Source organism: Adelges cooleyi, unplaced genomic scaffold (genome assembly GCF_023614345.1).
Source record: "Adelges cooleyi isolate 19-005CV unplaced genomic scaffold, UGA_ACOO_1.1 ACOO_flye_CR_arks_rails_tigmint_CR_PRNA_247, whole genome shotgun sequence".
NCBI classification, from domain to species: Eukaryota; Metazoa; Arthropoda; class Insecta; order Hemiptera; family Adelgidae; genus Adelges; species Adelges cooleyi.
In genome coordinates, this window is record NW_026095912.1 from 8,702,725 (window position 1) to 8,721,306 (window position 18,582).

At 31.5% G+C, this 18,582-nt stretch overlaps 1 protein-coding gene across 2 annotated transcripts in view; it reads right to left on the reverse strand.

Annotated features, from left to right (window-relative positions):
- Positions 1 to 5,586: 5,586 nt before the first annotated feature.
- Positions 5,587 to 18,582, reverse strand: part of LOC126836352 (probable G-protein coupled receptor 158) — a 62,128-nt gene continuing 49,132 nt past the window's right edge. The window contains exons 7-11 of one of the 2 annotated variants that reach the window (XM_050569622.1): positions 16,505 to 16,755; positions 14,108 to 14,233; positions 13,131 to 13,256; positions 8,084 to 8,291; positions 5,587 to 5,742 (exon numbers count right to left, since the gene is read on the reverse strand). In XM_050569622.1, coding sequence (XP_050425579.1) covers positions 5,741 to 5,742; positions 8,084 to 8,291; positions 13,131 to 13,256; positions 14,108 to 14,233; positions 16,505 to 16,755 — 713 coding nt within the window. In that variant the 3' untranslated portion in view covers positions 5,587 to 5,740. Of the gene's footprint in view, positions 5,743 to 8,083; positions 8,292 to 13,130; positions 13,257 to 14,095; positions 14,234 to 16,504; positions 16,756 to 18,582 lie in introns of both variants that reach the window. The other variant, XM_050569621.1, reaches the window with a different exon arrangement.

Below are 18,582 nucleotides of genomic sequence, written 5' to 3' on the forward strand. Positions count from 1 at the left end.
ATATTATTTAAGCTGTTAAATCAACTATTTGTTTTATACAAGATAATTTTGGATCTTTGTAAAAAAGAAGACTTTCGAAATAAAACTGATACAAACACTTACATTGAACTAAAATATAAGGCCTCCGATCGAGACTTATAAAACGGTAAATTAAATAATAAACCAACAACGACCAAGTAGGTTTCTACATAATTTACTACCGGGACACTATGAAAAATATATTACAAACTGTCATACAATAATGTTGTAAAAGCTGTCTAAAAATCGAATTTCTGGTATTAAAATAAGAAACTTGGTCGGTGACGAAATCCTCGAAGATATAGACTTGCATTCTTAAAATAATTAAATAATTTAAAGTATTGAATATTTTTTTATTAAAATATTTTTATTATTAAAAGTTAAGATTTGTTAGTATGGCAACTATTATTTACATCAATAGTGATTTTTTTAAAAAAAGTTTTCGACAAAAAAAATGAATAAAGTTCTCATAAAGTAATCAACGATCTACCCGCAAACAAAACCACAAATCAACTAAAAAAGAAATCGGTCGCAGTAATCACATCCAACTAAAAAATGATGTCAACGAAATTTAAAGCACTATAGTGGATCAAAAGGGTTAATAATATGAATTTCCCATTCGAAATCAAACGAAGTTTAGAAAAATGCAAGTTTAACAGCATTTTTAGATCTCAAGTCGGACAAACTTTATGTGGTTATAATGGCTGTAACGAACCAACGACTTTTTGACACGTTGCAGAAGTTGGGGACAAGACGCTGAACATCTTTAAAGTGTACGAAACGGCTACAGTGAGCTATTCTCAATCAATCGACTCGATTGGGCCCATTGGGACGATTCTAGTCTAGATGATTCAATTTTGGATGAAGTTTTTACTGAAAATATCTATATAATCTTTTTCGGTTTGGCGACGCAAATGCGAGTCATCGCCTATACTGTGTATATTGACATTCTGCTGAGAACCGCAATGTATAATATATCCAAACCGTCTACATGGAAAAAATAAAGCTACTCGATCAATACTATTTCATATTATTGGATTTTTATTTACATACGTTTAAAATCGTAATCGTAGCATATGAAAACATGCATTTCCCAAAAGCCTACCAAATATGTTGGAAATATTATAGTTATTGAAAATACTGAAAAACTCATTATTTATGTGGGTAAAGTATGATTTGTATTTGTAGTTGAATCATATTGTAATATGTTAATTCTTATTATATCACATTACTGTTTTTGATATATTAATTTTTATTGGTGTATTTTCAGTTAAATATTTTGTTGTACTTAGAGCCTAGTTGATTTGAATAGTAGGAGGACTAGGAATCAAGGATGTACTAACTAAATTTGCCACACAGCTAATATAGGTACCCGTAGGTTAGACATTTGGGGAAAAAATGGAGTTACTTGTATGTACATTTTATGCATAGAATTTTTTTTTTTAGTATTGATTTTAATCAATTATATTATACATCTCTGTTGTTTTCGTGTTAAGCAAATATTAATGTTTGTTTGCGTGAATGTAAATAAATCGGTTATTGATCATTTTAAGACGGCCTACATTCGAAAGGTTGCAAACAAAATCTAGACACGATCTTTTACAAGTAGGTTATTTACATTGTTTACCGAACAGAGATAAATTAAAAAAAAATAAACACTAGAGCGGATGATAGTAAGTAAGTCAGTAAGTTTTGCATGCTCTTAAATAATAGTCACAAAATGGCGAACATTTCATTGTGCGTTGTAATATTATCAGCAATCGTTTGTTCGGCCGGTTGTGCAGTATTATCCATCGACAAAATAAAAGCGATGAATAAGTACAATAAAATCAACGCGTTTGATAGAGGAAATTTTGGACATCAGTATAAAAGACTATTGTACCTCGACGAACAGGAAGTGGATACGTTCGTTGAAAAAGTTTGCGTGGAAATCGAATGCGATAACGTGTACAACATTTCCGTTTATTTGCATTTGACCAGGCCGGATTTTTATGAGTTTTCCCAATTAAAGGCGTTGCACAAGTCGATGATGTACAAAACCGTTGCCGGTTACGGGTACCTCGAGTGGCCGCAGAAAATCTTAGCCGCTGTGTACAATCTCAGTGCGACCACCGAGATGTATTCACACGTGAATCTATTGTGGCTGTACTACTTGTACTCGAAAAAGATAGCCATATACATAGCGTCTGATGACAACGCAGAACTCTATCTCGTCATTAAGAGAGTGCACAACGGAATGTACGAGCTTTTCCGGGACACTCTGCAAACGAATGGTTGTGAAATGTACGAAGCGCTTACGGATAATAAAGTCGAATACAGTACTTACATGCGGGAGTTGGTCAACGCCCCAGTCAATCCGGCGATGGTGTTCGAGCATTTAGCGTATCAAGCCCAACAGCTCCGAGACAACATCGCAAAAGGTATGAACGATCTAGGCATAGAACACTACGATTTGAACCGGCTGTATTTGAATTTTGTGATCGACGACACTAGGAAAATGGAATACATTTTGACCAAATTCGGAGCCATCAAACATGCGGTCACGTTGAAAGAGTTAGCGCATGCTAAAATGCGAGTGGTCAAAGACTACACGATACCGTTACAACAGTATGTTCGGTCGCTTTATGAATTCCATCATTATTTCATTGAGTTGTTGAACACAATAGTGTTGCGGATATGTTGGAAGTACTTTGCGTGCATAAAAACGGTGTCCAAAAACTTTCGGAAGAAACAAACCTGGAAACTTTACGGTCACGTGAAGGATTATGCAGATTTCTTGAAATTAAACGATACCGACCGCGTTCGTTTGCTAATGACCGATCTGAATCCAAAGCACATGTCTTCTTTGGACAACAATACCGTAACAGATGTAGAATCTAAAATCGTCAAATGCATTAACGATAAAGGTGGTCTATCACAAGTCACTATGGTCACGCATACCGCCGAATCCTTAAGGAAAAGTGACGACGGTGTATCTTCAGCCGTACTTAAAAAATTCGCAACAGAAAACCGTATTATTTTTACTGATAAACAATCGTCTTCTATTCAAGACACTCTACTGCAAGCCGAAGTGTTTGTCGGATACGTGAAGCAAATATTTTCAAAAGTAAATTTTGAGGTTATACAATCATTTATGAATGTTATCACATCAAGTTACTTTAGCTTGTATTGTAAATTTGAAGAGAATAGCAAATTTTCAAGTACTTAAATTTGGGAAAATAGAAGTTAATGTTGTTGTAAACAATTTAAGTTGAAATTCAATACCTTATTTTTATATTTTGTGTGTGTAAGTACAAATTACCAATTTTTCCGATTGATTAATTTCTTTGATTGTTCATACCTGTTAAACCCGTAGGTTGGTTGTCAGTTATTCCACTTCCCCCAATTCTACCAATATTCTTATGGCCTTATATGTATCATAACTGCGAAGTCTTTATTTATTTGTCCTATAAAGAAATTACGAGGTCATTTTGCTGTTCTCTCTATTTTTCCTTATTTTATGTTCAAAAATTCCATCAAACTCCGTTTATTGCTAATAATATTTTCCTCTTTACTCTCTGCTGCCATCCAGTTTATTTTCACCACCACATTTTTAGAGTTTCTTAAGATTTATCTTTAGCTTTGATAAAATTGAAGTTAGACCAACTTGTGAAATGTATTACTATTAAATAAAAACACTATATTATTGGGTTATAACATCGTTCTAGATTACCTTCAGTCTAGTTTTTTAACCTTAAGACTTTAAGCTTGGCTCGGAAAAGAGAAATAAAGAAAAAGTTTTCATCCCTACTGTAAGAAAGGGGGTGATATTGCTTGGTGTGTCAACGTATATCAATAGTATTTTATCTTAGAATATTTCATACAAAATTGGGAGTAATTAGGCTATTTATTTAAGATAGTTTTACAATAAATTATTGATAAACGAAGCTTAAATTAAGTTAGTAAATGGTATTATTTCTTGTTCCTCACTTCTCGAACGGATTCCTTTCCATGAACCGCAATATAAATGCCACTCATGCCTAACATTTTATAATAGACCCTATCGCACTAATTATGGTCAAAATATTCTTTAAATATAATTCTTAAGCAAGGTAACTCGTCCAAGCTAGATTTCTTCTTTAATACAGTCTATCTGCTATAAAAAGCCAATATTTTGATTTATAACAGCTAATTTTTTTTTTATCGTATAATGTATATTAATTGTTAGAGCTAAATTAAAGTTAAGCGATAAATTACTATCAAACGTGTTGGAGCTATTTCCAAATTGTGACCTTTTATTTGTTTTTTGTTAATGTAAATTCGCCGTTCATCCATACAATGAGTTGTCTAAATGCATTTGTACGGAGTTTTGGGGTTGTAAATAGTTTGATTGGAGTAGGTAAAAACTAACATTGATTAACTTCTATTTGTTTGAGTGTAAATTACTTAGGTTAATTAACAACATATGTCTATATAGTTAATTAGTTTTCAGTCGCGAAGAGTAAATTTGCAAAAGTTTTTCAAAAAACACCCATTGACTAAAAAATTTATAAGTTTCTTGTTTTAATAGACAGGCTTGATTACTGGATAAGACCCTAATGTCTCTAGAGGTTCTTATCCTCACGGATTTTAGTATTCACGGGTTTCTGAACCGAGAATTATTCAAAGGATAACAGACCTTTTCGTTTGATTTCTCTCTCATTTGTACATCTAAAAGGAATATTCAGATCGGCTCCTAAAATCGTATAAGGACAAGAAGTCTTATAATCGTATCTACTATCAACGTGAGGAGGACTCCTAATTTAGAATACCTAAACAGAAATATTGTTGTATCATATTGTAATTAAATACATTTAATATTTTAATGTCTAAAATTGTAAGTATAATTATTATTATTTTAATTTTACTTACCATGTGACAGTTTTCTGAAGTTTTAAATTGAGTTTGAACCATTCATAGAATCTGGCTCTGCGGATGTGTGACTGGAATTATTTTATACCAATATATATGTTTAATATATTACTTCAGATCGTATATTAATATATGTTGTAATACCCAAGTTTAGTTTTAATAAATTGTTTCATTTTTCGTGTACAAAATATATGGCGATAATAAATGGTTTTATGACTCTTCACAGTTAAAACTGTTAAGTTTAAGAATATATATTTACTCGTAACTATTGTATTAAGACCTTAGTATTTAGTACATAGTCATTCTTAAATAATTTGCTTAAAGATTGGGAAGAACATGCGTAGGATAAAATTAATACCAATGATGTAGTTAAATGTTTAAAACATTAGGTTTATTGTATTTTGCTCAGAATTTTGTATTTTTATAAAATCCAACTTTATCATATAGAGTTCTGTTATAATAATAATTGTTACAAGTTTAATAAATTATCATTGTACACTATAAAATACATATACGTCTAAATTGTAATAGTTTTTATTATTCATGTCTTACTTCGCTAAGGAATATCCTATTTCTAATAATAATAACAATAATAATAATAATACACATAATATAAAAAATAAGAACATTCATAATAATAATAATAATAAATGTATAAAAAGATTTAAAAAACTGGCGAAGTACATTGTTTAATTATTGACGAAAAAAGAATAAATTAAATAAACGTTTGAATTCTTTTTGTATTATATTAACTTTAAATATAATAGTTATTATGTTTACTTTTTTAGAAATTAAAACAACTATGCTATTTGATGTTGAGAGTTCAAAGTCGTCCTGAAAAAATGTAACAAACACATTTGTTCAGTGATTTATATAAAAAACGAATTCATTGATTAATTTTACAATAAATTCTTCGGGAAGGACAATATAGTACAGTTACCTAGGCCTATGAAGTAAAGAAAATCGTTTCATCGTTTCTGAGGAAAATTAGAAAAAAAAATAAATTAAAAAAATGTTTTCCATATTTATCTGGAATCATTGTTTAAGGGGCCTCTACACATGTGTATTTTTATCGAAAACAGCTCATTCTACTTCAAACTTTTTAGAATACTCCGTTTTCAGTTTTGAAAAAAACATTTGAATTCTGCATAAAAGTTTCGACTGTGGCACAAATTTAATTAAAATTATTTTTTGTTAATTTCTTATTTCAGATTAAAAAAGGTTCAAAATAGCAGTTTTTCACATTGAAATAATTAACTAAAAAAATTAAAAAATTGTGCCACAGTCGATGCCTTGAAAACGTTATGAAGAATTCAAATGTTTTTAAAACTTAAATCGAAGTATTCTTAGGAACAGTACGTTGTAGTAGAAATGTTTTCGTACCATAATAACCTAATTTGTACCTAAAAGCACTATAAGAGTTGGAAAAAAAAATTTATAATTTATCAAAATTTATACTTCTTTCCTTTGTTTAAGTATATTTTATGTTTAAAAAATGTAGCTTAATGTTAAGTTTTATCGAAAAATGAATTAAACAATGCGCCTTAATAAATGCTCCCGTTAATGTTTTTTCAATTAAATGACAATTTATCTAATAGTAATAATAATATAAGAATTCAAGGAACTCGTACGCATTATATTCATACTTGGCATTTGGTTGTAGGGACTGTTCAACCAATTTGTGATTCTATTAGATCAAATTAAGGAATAACTCGACAACGTTTTGGTGATGAACATAGTCAATATATTGTTGGTAGTTCAACAGTTGCCTGATCAAAATAATAATTACTTAATGGAACGATAATCATAGTGATTTACTACCGGGCACTGATGTAATTACGGAATTGAATCCGTTCGTTTGGTGGGAACAGCGCCTGCGGAACACGGAAATGTTGTTGTAAAACATAAAATACTGCGCTTTAACGGTATTGTATCTGGCTTTGTAGCAAAATGCTCGAAAATAACAATGAATTGCACGCCGGGGGAAAAAAATACAATGAAAAGTGCTTGGCCGCTATTTATCCGGATACGGCTCATCAATCGGAGCTCAAACAAAAGTCTATAAAACCGCTTCTAACTCGCATACAAAAACAAAACCACAAAAAATTATAAAAACAAAAAAACCTACTCGCGGAGCATGTCAGTTGAGGTGATAAATAATCCCTTAACTGCCGTTGGGTATGTAAATAAATATAAATTATTGAAAACTATAATAATTTATCCCGTTGAAATGTTTTGTTTATAATTGAAAAAGAAACCCCAAATATATGTAATTTACACGATACCCAGTGAAATAGTGCTTTACTCGAAGAGTGGTAATAATTAATACCAACATGTGAAATTATCAACTCGTTTGTTTTTATTAAAAAAATACATAGTCTATAACTATTGATCCAATTCCGTTGTACTTGTTTTAAATGTTTACTTTTTTAGTTAATACAATTATAAAAAATATATATTATTAGCTAATTTATGCTGATTCAGAAATGTCTATAGCCGATTTGAAGAACTTCGGGAGAGACTCCTTCTGTCTCCCATTTCTAGTCAAGCCATTGGGATTCACTGTAATCGTTAATAAGTCTGTCCTCAACGAAATTTTTACCTTTTGGAAATAGTAACGACTTACACGCTATTGAACCGATTGTATTACAACAGCTGTTGTTGGCAGCAATGTAGAAAATTGGCTTATTAGCGTAAAGCATATTGGTTTATTAATATTAATAATAACAAAAGAAAACTTTCAAACCCAGAAATGCCCTATTGACTTCAAACTTTTTATGACCCATACTTTAAAAAAAAATGGTTTATCGTGCAGAGGATAATAATGAGGTGGTAAAATTTAGTTTTATATGTCTCATTACTTATGCCACACTGAAGTACATTAAGAATCTATAAGCTATTAGCTATCTATGGTAATTAATCAACGAGTTGACTCTTCGTCGTTGTGCTTATGTAACAACAAACGCCACAAGATAATTATAGATACAATAGGATATTGGTAATATCTCATCGATCATTGAATCTGAAGCGATCCATGAGTTTTGACAGTGAATTAATAATTGACAGATGATAATATAGTTTTTCTATTTGATTAGTTTTTATTTGAACGTGTCGAATAATGTTATTTTTATATTTAAAAATTTCGTAAGTATAATCTAGTAAAGCATTGACTTACAAACGACTTCGGCGTGCTTGGAGCAGTGTATGCCGGTAGCAGTAGAACATTCACAGCTACTGTTGGCTTCAGTGTTTCCACTCGAAGGAGCCTCTTCGTTGCTTCCCAACGAGTCTTCGGGAGATCTGGATACCTCGGTAGTGTCGTTTGTGTCGCTCATGTCAAACGAATCCCTGTTCTTTAATTTTCTACGGCCCTTGATAGATGACTATGGAATACATATAATACTAATTTGAAAATCATAAAAAAAAAATCAAACGCGTTTTCAATACAACACAAATTGGGCATGTGAGGTATTTAACGCGTTTACATCCGCCATTGGCGTCCTCCAACCACAGTTCCGTTCTAAGGAGTGTACGAAAACATCGTATTGGAAATACATAGTAATGTACAATTGTAAAAAATCAGAGTTTGTAAAATTTTGTGGATTCAAAAAAAAAAAAAATTTGGTACACAAAGATTTCTAATTTTTGATTTTGGTTTTTTTAGTTTCGTTTAAATAACTATAAAAATATTTAGTTTTGTTGTTTAATGACTATTGCTTTAAACACATATTTTTATAATAAAATTTAAATACTAAAAATTCTATTTTAAATTTGCAGGTATTATATTATTTAATGATAAACATTTATTTTTAATATTGAAGATAAATATACTATTTCAAAAAGTGGCTTAATAGGCTATCTTTAAAAAAGGCAAACTTGTATATTTTCAATTCACCTATAATTATAAAATAATAACCCTTAAAATTTACTTATTTAAAACAACAATTATAAATTAAACACTAAATACTAGAAAAAACTTAAGCACTTATGGTTATATGTAATAAAATAATAATAAGTGTTATAATAGTTTTATAATTAAGGGTTTTTATTATTATTTTATTACTAAATACTGTTTTTTAGTAGTTAATTTAAATTAACATTTTATTTGACACTTTTTTAACTAAAATATTAATTTCATTAGAAAAATGGCCGTTAGGTGAAGTTTTGAAAACCTGTATTTGATTATTTTGTTTACCTATATTATTGTTTTTGAATTTTTACAATAATACAAAAAAATATTACCTACAAATGAGGCGTTTTTTAGCTTCGATGTGGAGCTGACTGAGTATTGTTTTAACAATAATGTGTTTTTATTTTTAATATTGTCTTAGATCCTATGTGGATCTTAGAATAAATTGCTTTTACAATGATGTGTTTTTTATTTTTTCGTTTCTGAACCCACGATATTTTTTTAGAAAATATCAGCGGTTTAAAAAATTTAAAAATTCAGTTACCATTGAACCGATTTCTTTATGTAGTAAATGTATAGGTTAAAAATCATACCTAAAAAGTATTTTATTTGGTCAAAAACTAAAAAAAATTCATCACACATCCCAAAAATTAACTTATTTTTCATCTTAAAATTACGGCACCAAACCATTTATTTTTAAACAGTTGAATTACTTCCAAACTTGTACTAGTACTACTTATGTATATTCATTGACAACCAAATAAATAACGAAAACCTTTTTGTCCAAAAGGGATAGAACATTTTTCTTTTTTATATTTAGGTAAGTATTAAAAGTATAAGACTATGTAAATTTAAAAATTATTAAACATTTTCTTGTTACACACTATATAAATAAATATTAATTTAAATTCTATGTTCATCTAATTGAAACGAGAATAATAAAAATGAACTTCTAAACCTACTTCTTGGCAAAGAAATCGACATAGCCTTAATTTCTGAAACCCATCTCACTAGTAGAACAAAATTCTCAATTCCTGGTTACAAAACAATAAATAAAAATCACACGGATTACTCTGCTCACGGTGGTGCAGCTATTATAATTTAAAATACTATTCAATTTTACCAATACATCGAATTTAATGAATATTTTTTACAGTCTGCTGCCACAAAAATAATACTAAATCATGTACCCACTACAATTGCATCTGTATATTGCCCTTCTAGGCATTCGGTCTCTTCATAAAATTACAATAACTACTTTTCTACTCTAGGTCACAGTTTTATCGTAGGCGGCGACTTAAATGCCAAAAATGTACAATAGGGATGTTATTCTAACAGCCAAAGAGGAAATTCTTTATTCCAAGTTGTAAGTAGTAATCACTTTTTAATAATTCTGCCACAAATGCCAACATATTGGCCTACTTCCTCAAGCAAACGTCCCGATGTAACGGAAATATTTGTCTCAAAAACTCCAAACCACATATTTCACACAATAGAAAATCTACTAGATCCATGTTCAGACCACTCACCAGTTTTATTAAATCTTGAAACCTTAGTGCCTCAATGTTTAAATAACCCTTCCCTTACAAATGGAAATATGAACTGGCCTAAGTTTCAAAATATTATAAATAGCTACATCAATCTTAATTTAAGTCTAAAGTCACCTGATGACATAGAAAACGCGGTTAATAATTTTACCACATGTATTCAATCTGCCGCCTAGGAGTCATGTGCCCCAAAATCACAGCAAACCCTGATCTACTCTCTTCCCTTACCTGCATTCGCTAGAGGCCTAATTGCACAAAAACCTCGTGCAAGAGGAATTTGGCAACGGTCACGGCTTCCTTCCGATAAACGTTTTTATAATAATCTGTCAACGCGTGTCAAACACTTATTAAAAGAGCTACGTTCAAACTTCTTTATTAAGCATATTGCTTCCCTCTCAACCAAAAACTGATCATTATGGAGAACAACAAAAAGTATTCTACGTTTTCACTCAACAATTCCTCCTCTTAAAAAAGACGATGGAACCTGGGCCATCTATGACCATGAAAAAGCCGAATTTTTTCGTAAACACCTCTCTAAAGTTTTCCAACCCCATCACGATATCCCAATTCTCCCATCTCTACAAAATATTGAAGAATCTTTATTAACTCCTTTACCTATGGGATATAACATTACCTCCTTAGCATTTTTCACCTGTAGAAGTTCGAAACTATATAATACATTTGCATTAAAAAAATCACTCTGATATAATATAATCACTACAGAAGTAGCCCGTCAGTTGCCAAAAAAGCAATTATTTTTTTAACATTCATATTAAATGGAATACTGCGTCTGTCTTACTTCCCAGTTCAGTGGAAATTCTCGATAATTATTTTGTTACCGAAACCCAACAAATCATTGAATGACACTACCTCGTACAGGCCCATAAGTCTACCTCCCTTCTTCTTGAAAGTGTGCGAAAAACTTATTTTAAAGCGTATCACCCCAATCACAAAGGAAAAAATATACTATCTGACAACCGATTCGGGTTCCGTGAACGTCATTCGACAATCCACCAGGCACATCGTTTAATTGATCTTATATCGTTTAGTCTAGAAAAAAAAAACTGTACCGTACAACAGTTTTCTTAGATGTTTCTCAAACTTCACCATATCCTACACCCCTCTTACTTTTTACTTTTTAAATCCTATCTCAGCCAACTCGATTTTGCCACCAGAGTAGGCAGTGATATATCTCAATTGTATGAAATAAAAGCAGGCGTCCCCCAAGGAGCTATCTCCACCCCACTTCTTTTTAATTTATTCACCTCAGATCAACCAACCACCCCCAACACTAAAATAGCCGATTATGCAGATGACAAAGCAATAATTTCCATCCACGAAACCCCCAATGTAGCCGCTGAAAATTTACAACTGCATCTTGACGAAATGTCAAAGTGGGAATAACAAATGGCGTGTCAAAATTAATAAGAGTAAACCTGCCCGTGTAACCTTTACGCTACGCAAAAAAAAAAACCACCTCCAGTTTTTATTAACAACACCCAAATCCCAATTGAGACCAAAACAAAATATCTGGGACTTATTATAGATAAACGTCTCACATAGGCACCCCACTTACAAGCGAAAAGAATAGTCCTAAATCAGCGCCTAAGGCTTCTTCGGCCATTACTAAACAATAAATCTGAAATTAATTTAAAAACAAAACTTACGCTATACAAAATGTTACTCAAATCAGTATGGTCTTATGGTATAGAACTTTGGGGTTCAGCAAAAATCTCCCACACAAACAGAATCCAAGTGTTCCAATCCCGAGTCCTTCGGACCATCATTGCGGCACCTCCTTATGTTTCCAACGAAACGCTCCACAAAGACACTTTCCTCCCTACCGTAGTCAAAGTAGCCAAAAATCACTACAAAAGATTCCGAAATAGACTCCAGGGACATCCTAATCCTTTAATTGCCGACCTAGCCTCCAATAGTCTTCCTGAAAACCTACCCCGTCGCCTAAAAAGAAAATGGCGTAGAGACCTGCTAACATAATCTCCACTCTTCCAGCCATTGGAGTTCCATCATTGGATGGTTTCTTCAATCAAGTGCTACACTGTTAATTTTAATTAATCATACCATATGCTTATTGTACAAATATTTTAGTGTATAGATTGTATATTTTTCTAATAAAGAAAAAAAAACTATTTAAATAAAGCACGTTTGGACTGTTGAACTATTTAATTTATTGTTAACATTTTAATGAAATCGTTTTATATATTTTGATTGTAACTAAACACCATCAATTACATTTAATTTTATTCATCTCGTTTTTTTTTTGAATAAATCTATAAAAAACAAAAGGGATCATCTTCTCACTTTCTATAAAGGATTATTATAAATTAAAAAAAAGGTATGACGTGCCGTACTTTTAAGTTGAAATATATATAAACATTTTTTGGGTGTTTTTCCGATTTTGACGAGGAAGAGGAGATTTCTGAGGTACGATTTCTGGTCTATAGAGTTTCTACATGAAGAAATCAGCTCAGTGGCTAAATATGATATACTTATGGTAAGCGTATTTATTTATATGACTGTCAATTGATTTAGTGATAAATAGGCTAATTGATAAATTATTCGTTTGTATAGTAGAAATGTTTGTTGTATTGTTTTCTGTTTTTTAGTTGAATACTTACATTTTTCTGAGATGTGTTTTTAGTAACATAAACACGGAGCTCGTTATTTTTTAAACGTTCTATTTTAACGGATTTCGTTCGACACACTAAAATCTAATAAATATAATGTATGGCTTTCGCTCAAACCTGTATTGAGAATCTTCTGTGCTGCAATTTTTTACCGCCTTTTCGTTTTGAAATATGTGGGTTTTTGTACATTGCATATTTTATTCGGTCTTTTTCGAGCTGTTGATACAACCGAATGAGTTCCTCCTGTTTAATAGAGACAATAGTCTAATCCCAGCGAAAACATTCTGTGTACTCTGTGAGAAAATTCGCCAAGTATGAAAAACAGAAGTCCAAGTAGCAGATATTGCAATTTTCTTTCCATTTTGTACCACAACCTCTTATAGGACTTGGACCATTTCGTTACCATTTATGACTTACCGTTATGGTTTACTGTTTAAGTTGGCGAATTTTTACACCGAGAGTACATCCAAACGTTTTTGATCTACTAGTATTCATTTTTATTTAGAACTAAGAGTACAGGAATCCTTTTATCCTAATATCCATGTATTCTACGTGCATTTTAATATTTCCTCGACTGAAGCCTGTTGGTTAACGACTTAAATAAGACGGGCCACGTGGCATGGGCGAAAAACAACGAGATGACAAGTATTATTACTACCACTTATGCAACTTTTACTACATACTACCAAACGTTTGGAATTGACGCGTTATTGTTGTAGTGTGCATAACAAGCGGTAGTGGTGTTTGATTTTAACATTCAAATGTTGTCAACAGCTCGTCTTTCCTTGTTGTAGTCCTATAATCATATCTTACGGTCAAGTCTGCTCGTTCATATATCCTCTGGCCTCGGTCAAAGAAATATTAAAATAACAGCCTTTTACATGGCAACAGCCAAAAGATTCCTATATAATATAGATATTACTGTTATGAGCGCTCCTCTAATTAACCAAAGTTCGTGCCAATATCGAATATAAAATATATGTCAATATCAAAGTCTGCATTGTATACGAACCGTGATCAGGACCGAAATTAATTTTAATGTGCACTATAAGCCGGTATCTCTTGATGGTAAAAATATTTACCTTTAACCTTACATCATTGCCATTCAAGTCTGAATTATTGTCGTTCTCAGTCATTTCGACTTCGGTTTGAGAAGGCTCAAAAGGGTCATCAGTAGAATCGTTATGCTTGTCTTTGTTCAAATGTCTTTCGAAACAGATCTAATACAAAATGCGTCCATTATTATTATAGTTTGTTAAGTATTTAATACATTATTTCATCGTCAATAAAACAATATCCGCTATAACGTTCATTATTGTATGCGCCCAAATACTTAACAGTTTGATTTTTGTTAATCAACTAGTTGATTTTTTATAATGTATTTATACGATTTGGCAAAAATAGTAACAATTTCTGAAGTTACAGATGTACATGACATAATAATTATAAAACATACACGTATCATACCTAAGCTTTGCACAGTTTTTAAATAAGGAACGTTTTTAGAATTTTGTTAAGTGCCCTTTGTTGTGTCCATTAGGATAAGGAAATATATGAGAGATTAAGTCAAATTTGTAATATAATTTAAAGTATAATTGTATTATTGTATGTAGATATAATAAGTAGTAATAACTTAGTATAATATATAGTATGTTAAATAGATAATTATTTAAATATTCACATCGATTCTAAATAAAATTACTAACAAGATAGAATAATGTATATTTATAATCGCTCAACGGAAAAAAGTTATAAACAAAAAACAAAGTTCAAAAAACAATAATTTCAAAACATATAATAAGTAAAACTAGATAAATGGTAAAACAAATAAGCTATAACAACATAAAACAAAAAACCAGAAATCATAAAAAGCAATTTAAGTTTTTTTTTATAGCATGACCTAAGGATAATTTGGGTCTAAGCCCTAATTGTATATTTTTGTAGATATTGAGCTATATTATTATGTATATTATACGCTGAATTAAAAAGTTTAAATGAAGTAAAGTGAAGCAAGGTCCAATAGCTGTCTGGTGTTGGAACGTATATCAAAATTGTATTCATCGTCATTGTCAACAAATTCTTCTTCCGGTGTCCCGTCTGGGTATGTTACTACGCTGAATTTTTCTCGGGAGATCGTGTCTAGATCCTGGAGAAACTGTTGGGGTTTCACATATTACGTCTTAATATTTTACATTTAAGTGCTTATATAATATAGTTATTTTTTACAGATAACAATGGTTACCATTTTACAATTTCTAGAAAATATCATCTCCAAAAGGATTTAGGTACACATCTTATATAATTCCCAGAAACGAATGGCCGATAGGGTTAGCATAAAGTGTTAGCGCTTACTGTCACTGGTTCAACACTAGGTTCTATTTGCTAAGTGGGGGACCGCCTAGTTAAAAGAAATCGCCACCCCCTTTTTGCGGGCCCGGATTGACCACTCGTGATCTTATATTTGCTTCCAATTTTTTGTGAGGTGGAGAAGGGTATAGTAAAACAAATATTTTGTATGAATAAATATTATGTTGTAGACACGTCGCGTCGTGTTAAAACCAGTGGCGGTTCGCGCTTGTGAGTCTTATATGGGTGTATTCTGGCCTATGTCGATCATAAGACTCACAACTAGACACCTCTAGTTTAAACTCTTCTGTTGAGAAGCATTTGAACAAAAAAAAAGTTGGTAACCAAAGATAGAATTTTTTTTAAATCATTTTGATATTTTCCAAAAAAAAGGTCTAAAATGTATTTATACTGTAAACATCTATTTTTACAGTTTTAAAGTAAATTATTTCATTAATTATTAAGTTACCCTAGTAACACTAGAAAATTTAATACTGTTTTTTTAGTTTTAGGAAACTATACATTTTAGTTTTATTTCCCAATTTTGCCAAAAAATCGTTTTTATCTTAGATTTTTTTTTTGAAAAACTTATTTTTACAAAATGTTTGAACAAATAAAACTGTAGGTAATAAATCCGTGGATAGGATTCTTATCATTAAATATTATGAATCGATTGAAAATTTAACTATTTTGTACTCTATTAGAGGATTATGAAAATATAAAAATAAAATTATTTATGATCCATCTTCTTTATTAATGAAATAGTAATATGCAGTTTTTACGTGTTTGGCTTTTTTTCTCTAAAATGAGCGTTTCCTTAAACATGAGAAATTGATGTATACATATATTGGTTATTTAATATTATTTTGTTGCTGAGTAAATCAACTGCATTAACTGATATTGTAGCTGCTAAGTGAATCCCCAATGCAATGCTATTTCATAATATGAAACGACATACTAGATTTGTTTAGAATAACATCGTGTTAAACGTTTTATAGCCGTCGAACATCCCTGGTCCAACAACAGCTAGTTATTTACAGTAAGTATAATACTTAAACAACTAGCTAGTCAATTGGAAAATATATAGGTATTATTCATGCTTCCTATGATCATTTATTTAAATTTTTATCAAATTTTGCATTTACCTTTGGAACGAACACCATGAGCAACGTGAAAATGTTGGTCAGCAGCCCGCGCACGTAGAGAATCGCAAGTATTATATCTTTTCTGCCGCCCGTCCACTCATATAGAGATGAACGGACGGCGTAAAACGAAGTACTCACGAGTGCTTCGGACATGAGCGCGTAATAAAGAAATCTGCGCTCATCGTACCGAACAACTGCGTGGCGGGCAACATGGGCAAATCGGATGCCGACCATGAGAATTGTAAGTTCACCTGTAAGCAACAAAACCAAAATTCAATATCAATACGGGGCGGGTATATTATGGGTTCTTCAGATTTCTGTGTTAGGGAAAATTGCGTCGAGCAGTGTGATTGGATACAAAAAACCGTTATACCCGTCCAGCCCTCTCTTTTTTCCCCTACCCCTTTTATCACGTTCTTATCTTATAAACGCTAATAGCTCAACAAGTAATTACTGAACACAGAAAAGAATAAAGGTAGGTTATTATTGAACTTTTAAAATTTACCCTCGAACACTACCCTTAAAATTTAAATTAAATTAACATGGATATGTTATTGGGCTGGATCTATTTTAAATTTAAATCTGATTTTTGGATGTGTAAACTTTTTAGCATAATCATTAAAGACTTTAATGCATAATGTATTGGCGTGAATTGAAAACCGCTTTAATGAAAATCGCCAGTAAAAACTTTTTCTTTAGCTCAGACTTCTTAAGTTTTTTAATAAGCATAAACCTAAATAGTTCGTTCTAAATTACCCAATCACCTGAATTCAACGACTTTTTTATAAAGTAAAGTTTGAGAACTTTGCAACTGGAAATTGTTCTTAACCTCAATGAAATCTGTATAATTAAAACTACATTATACATAATCAACAAACACACTGAACGTCATAGAACTACCAGATCAAAAATCTAAATGTTTAACCCCTAAGAAGTAGCAAGAAAATTTTCAATTTCATTAACCGGTTAATCTTAATAAAATTCTCCGGTTGTACTAATAGGGTTATCGAAAAAATCGAATGCGAATTTCCGACTGAAGTGTACCACTGAGAACTTGAAAACCAATTAGATTATCATTGTCATGCTCAAGGAACTGGTCGAACCTGAGAAAGCGTTGCGTCCTAGAGACCACTATTTTTACTACCAGCTAAATCAAAACCATAAAAAAATCTTTTCCTTAATAAACTCAAACTATTAACATGGTATTAGATCATAAATTTGGTTTTAATAACCATCATCCTTTCATTGATCAGGTTCATCGAGTAACAGCAATCATTGAGAGATCATTTGAAGAAAAGGCATACTGTTCTGCAGTACTTCTAGACATATCTCAAGCTTTTGACAGTTTCTGGCACGAAGGATTGATGTTTAGTACTAAATTACTCAGGAAACTGCGGTCGATTGCAATTATCTTATCTACGGACATGAATGCCTACAGACTTGCTATATAAAAAAATTTGGTTAGGAACAATCCATGAATCCAGACATACACAAAAAAACATATATAATACAAAATCTCTTCAGCTCCGCGTTAAAGCTAAAAAAAATACGTCTGTATTTTATTATACAAATAGGGAACTCGATGTTTGAACAAAACCCATTTTTTTTCTGAAGTTCAACATTAATTCTGCGAAATTATTATTACTCTCCTGGCAAACAGTTGCCAACGGCTGAAGCTCGTTTTTTTTATTTACTCTAATAAGCCGTCTTGATTGGTATGGTAACTAGGATGAGTTTGTGATCTCAGAGCAGTAAAAACAAACTGGGGTTGTGTAAATAAATTCGCCACGTCTGCACGTTTCGCCGATAATGTGACACGTGTTGATGTAAGTCTGCTTTTTTGAGTACTCGCAAGTCAATAAAAAATCGTCAGCAAACCATTACACGCTGCAAACACTGTATTCGTCACGTACCTAGTTACTTTGTTGTTAACAATATCAATCGTTATGGGATTCTCTAAGTTTCGATTTTCAGTCGGTTTAGTCTTGCTATACCGTCAGAACATGTATATATGTAATAATTTAGTAATAATTTGACAGCCATAAACCTTATATTACAACAATAGCTACAACAGCCGT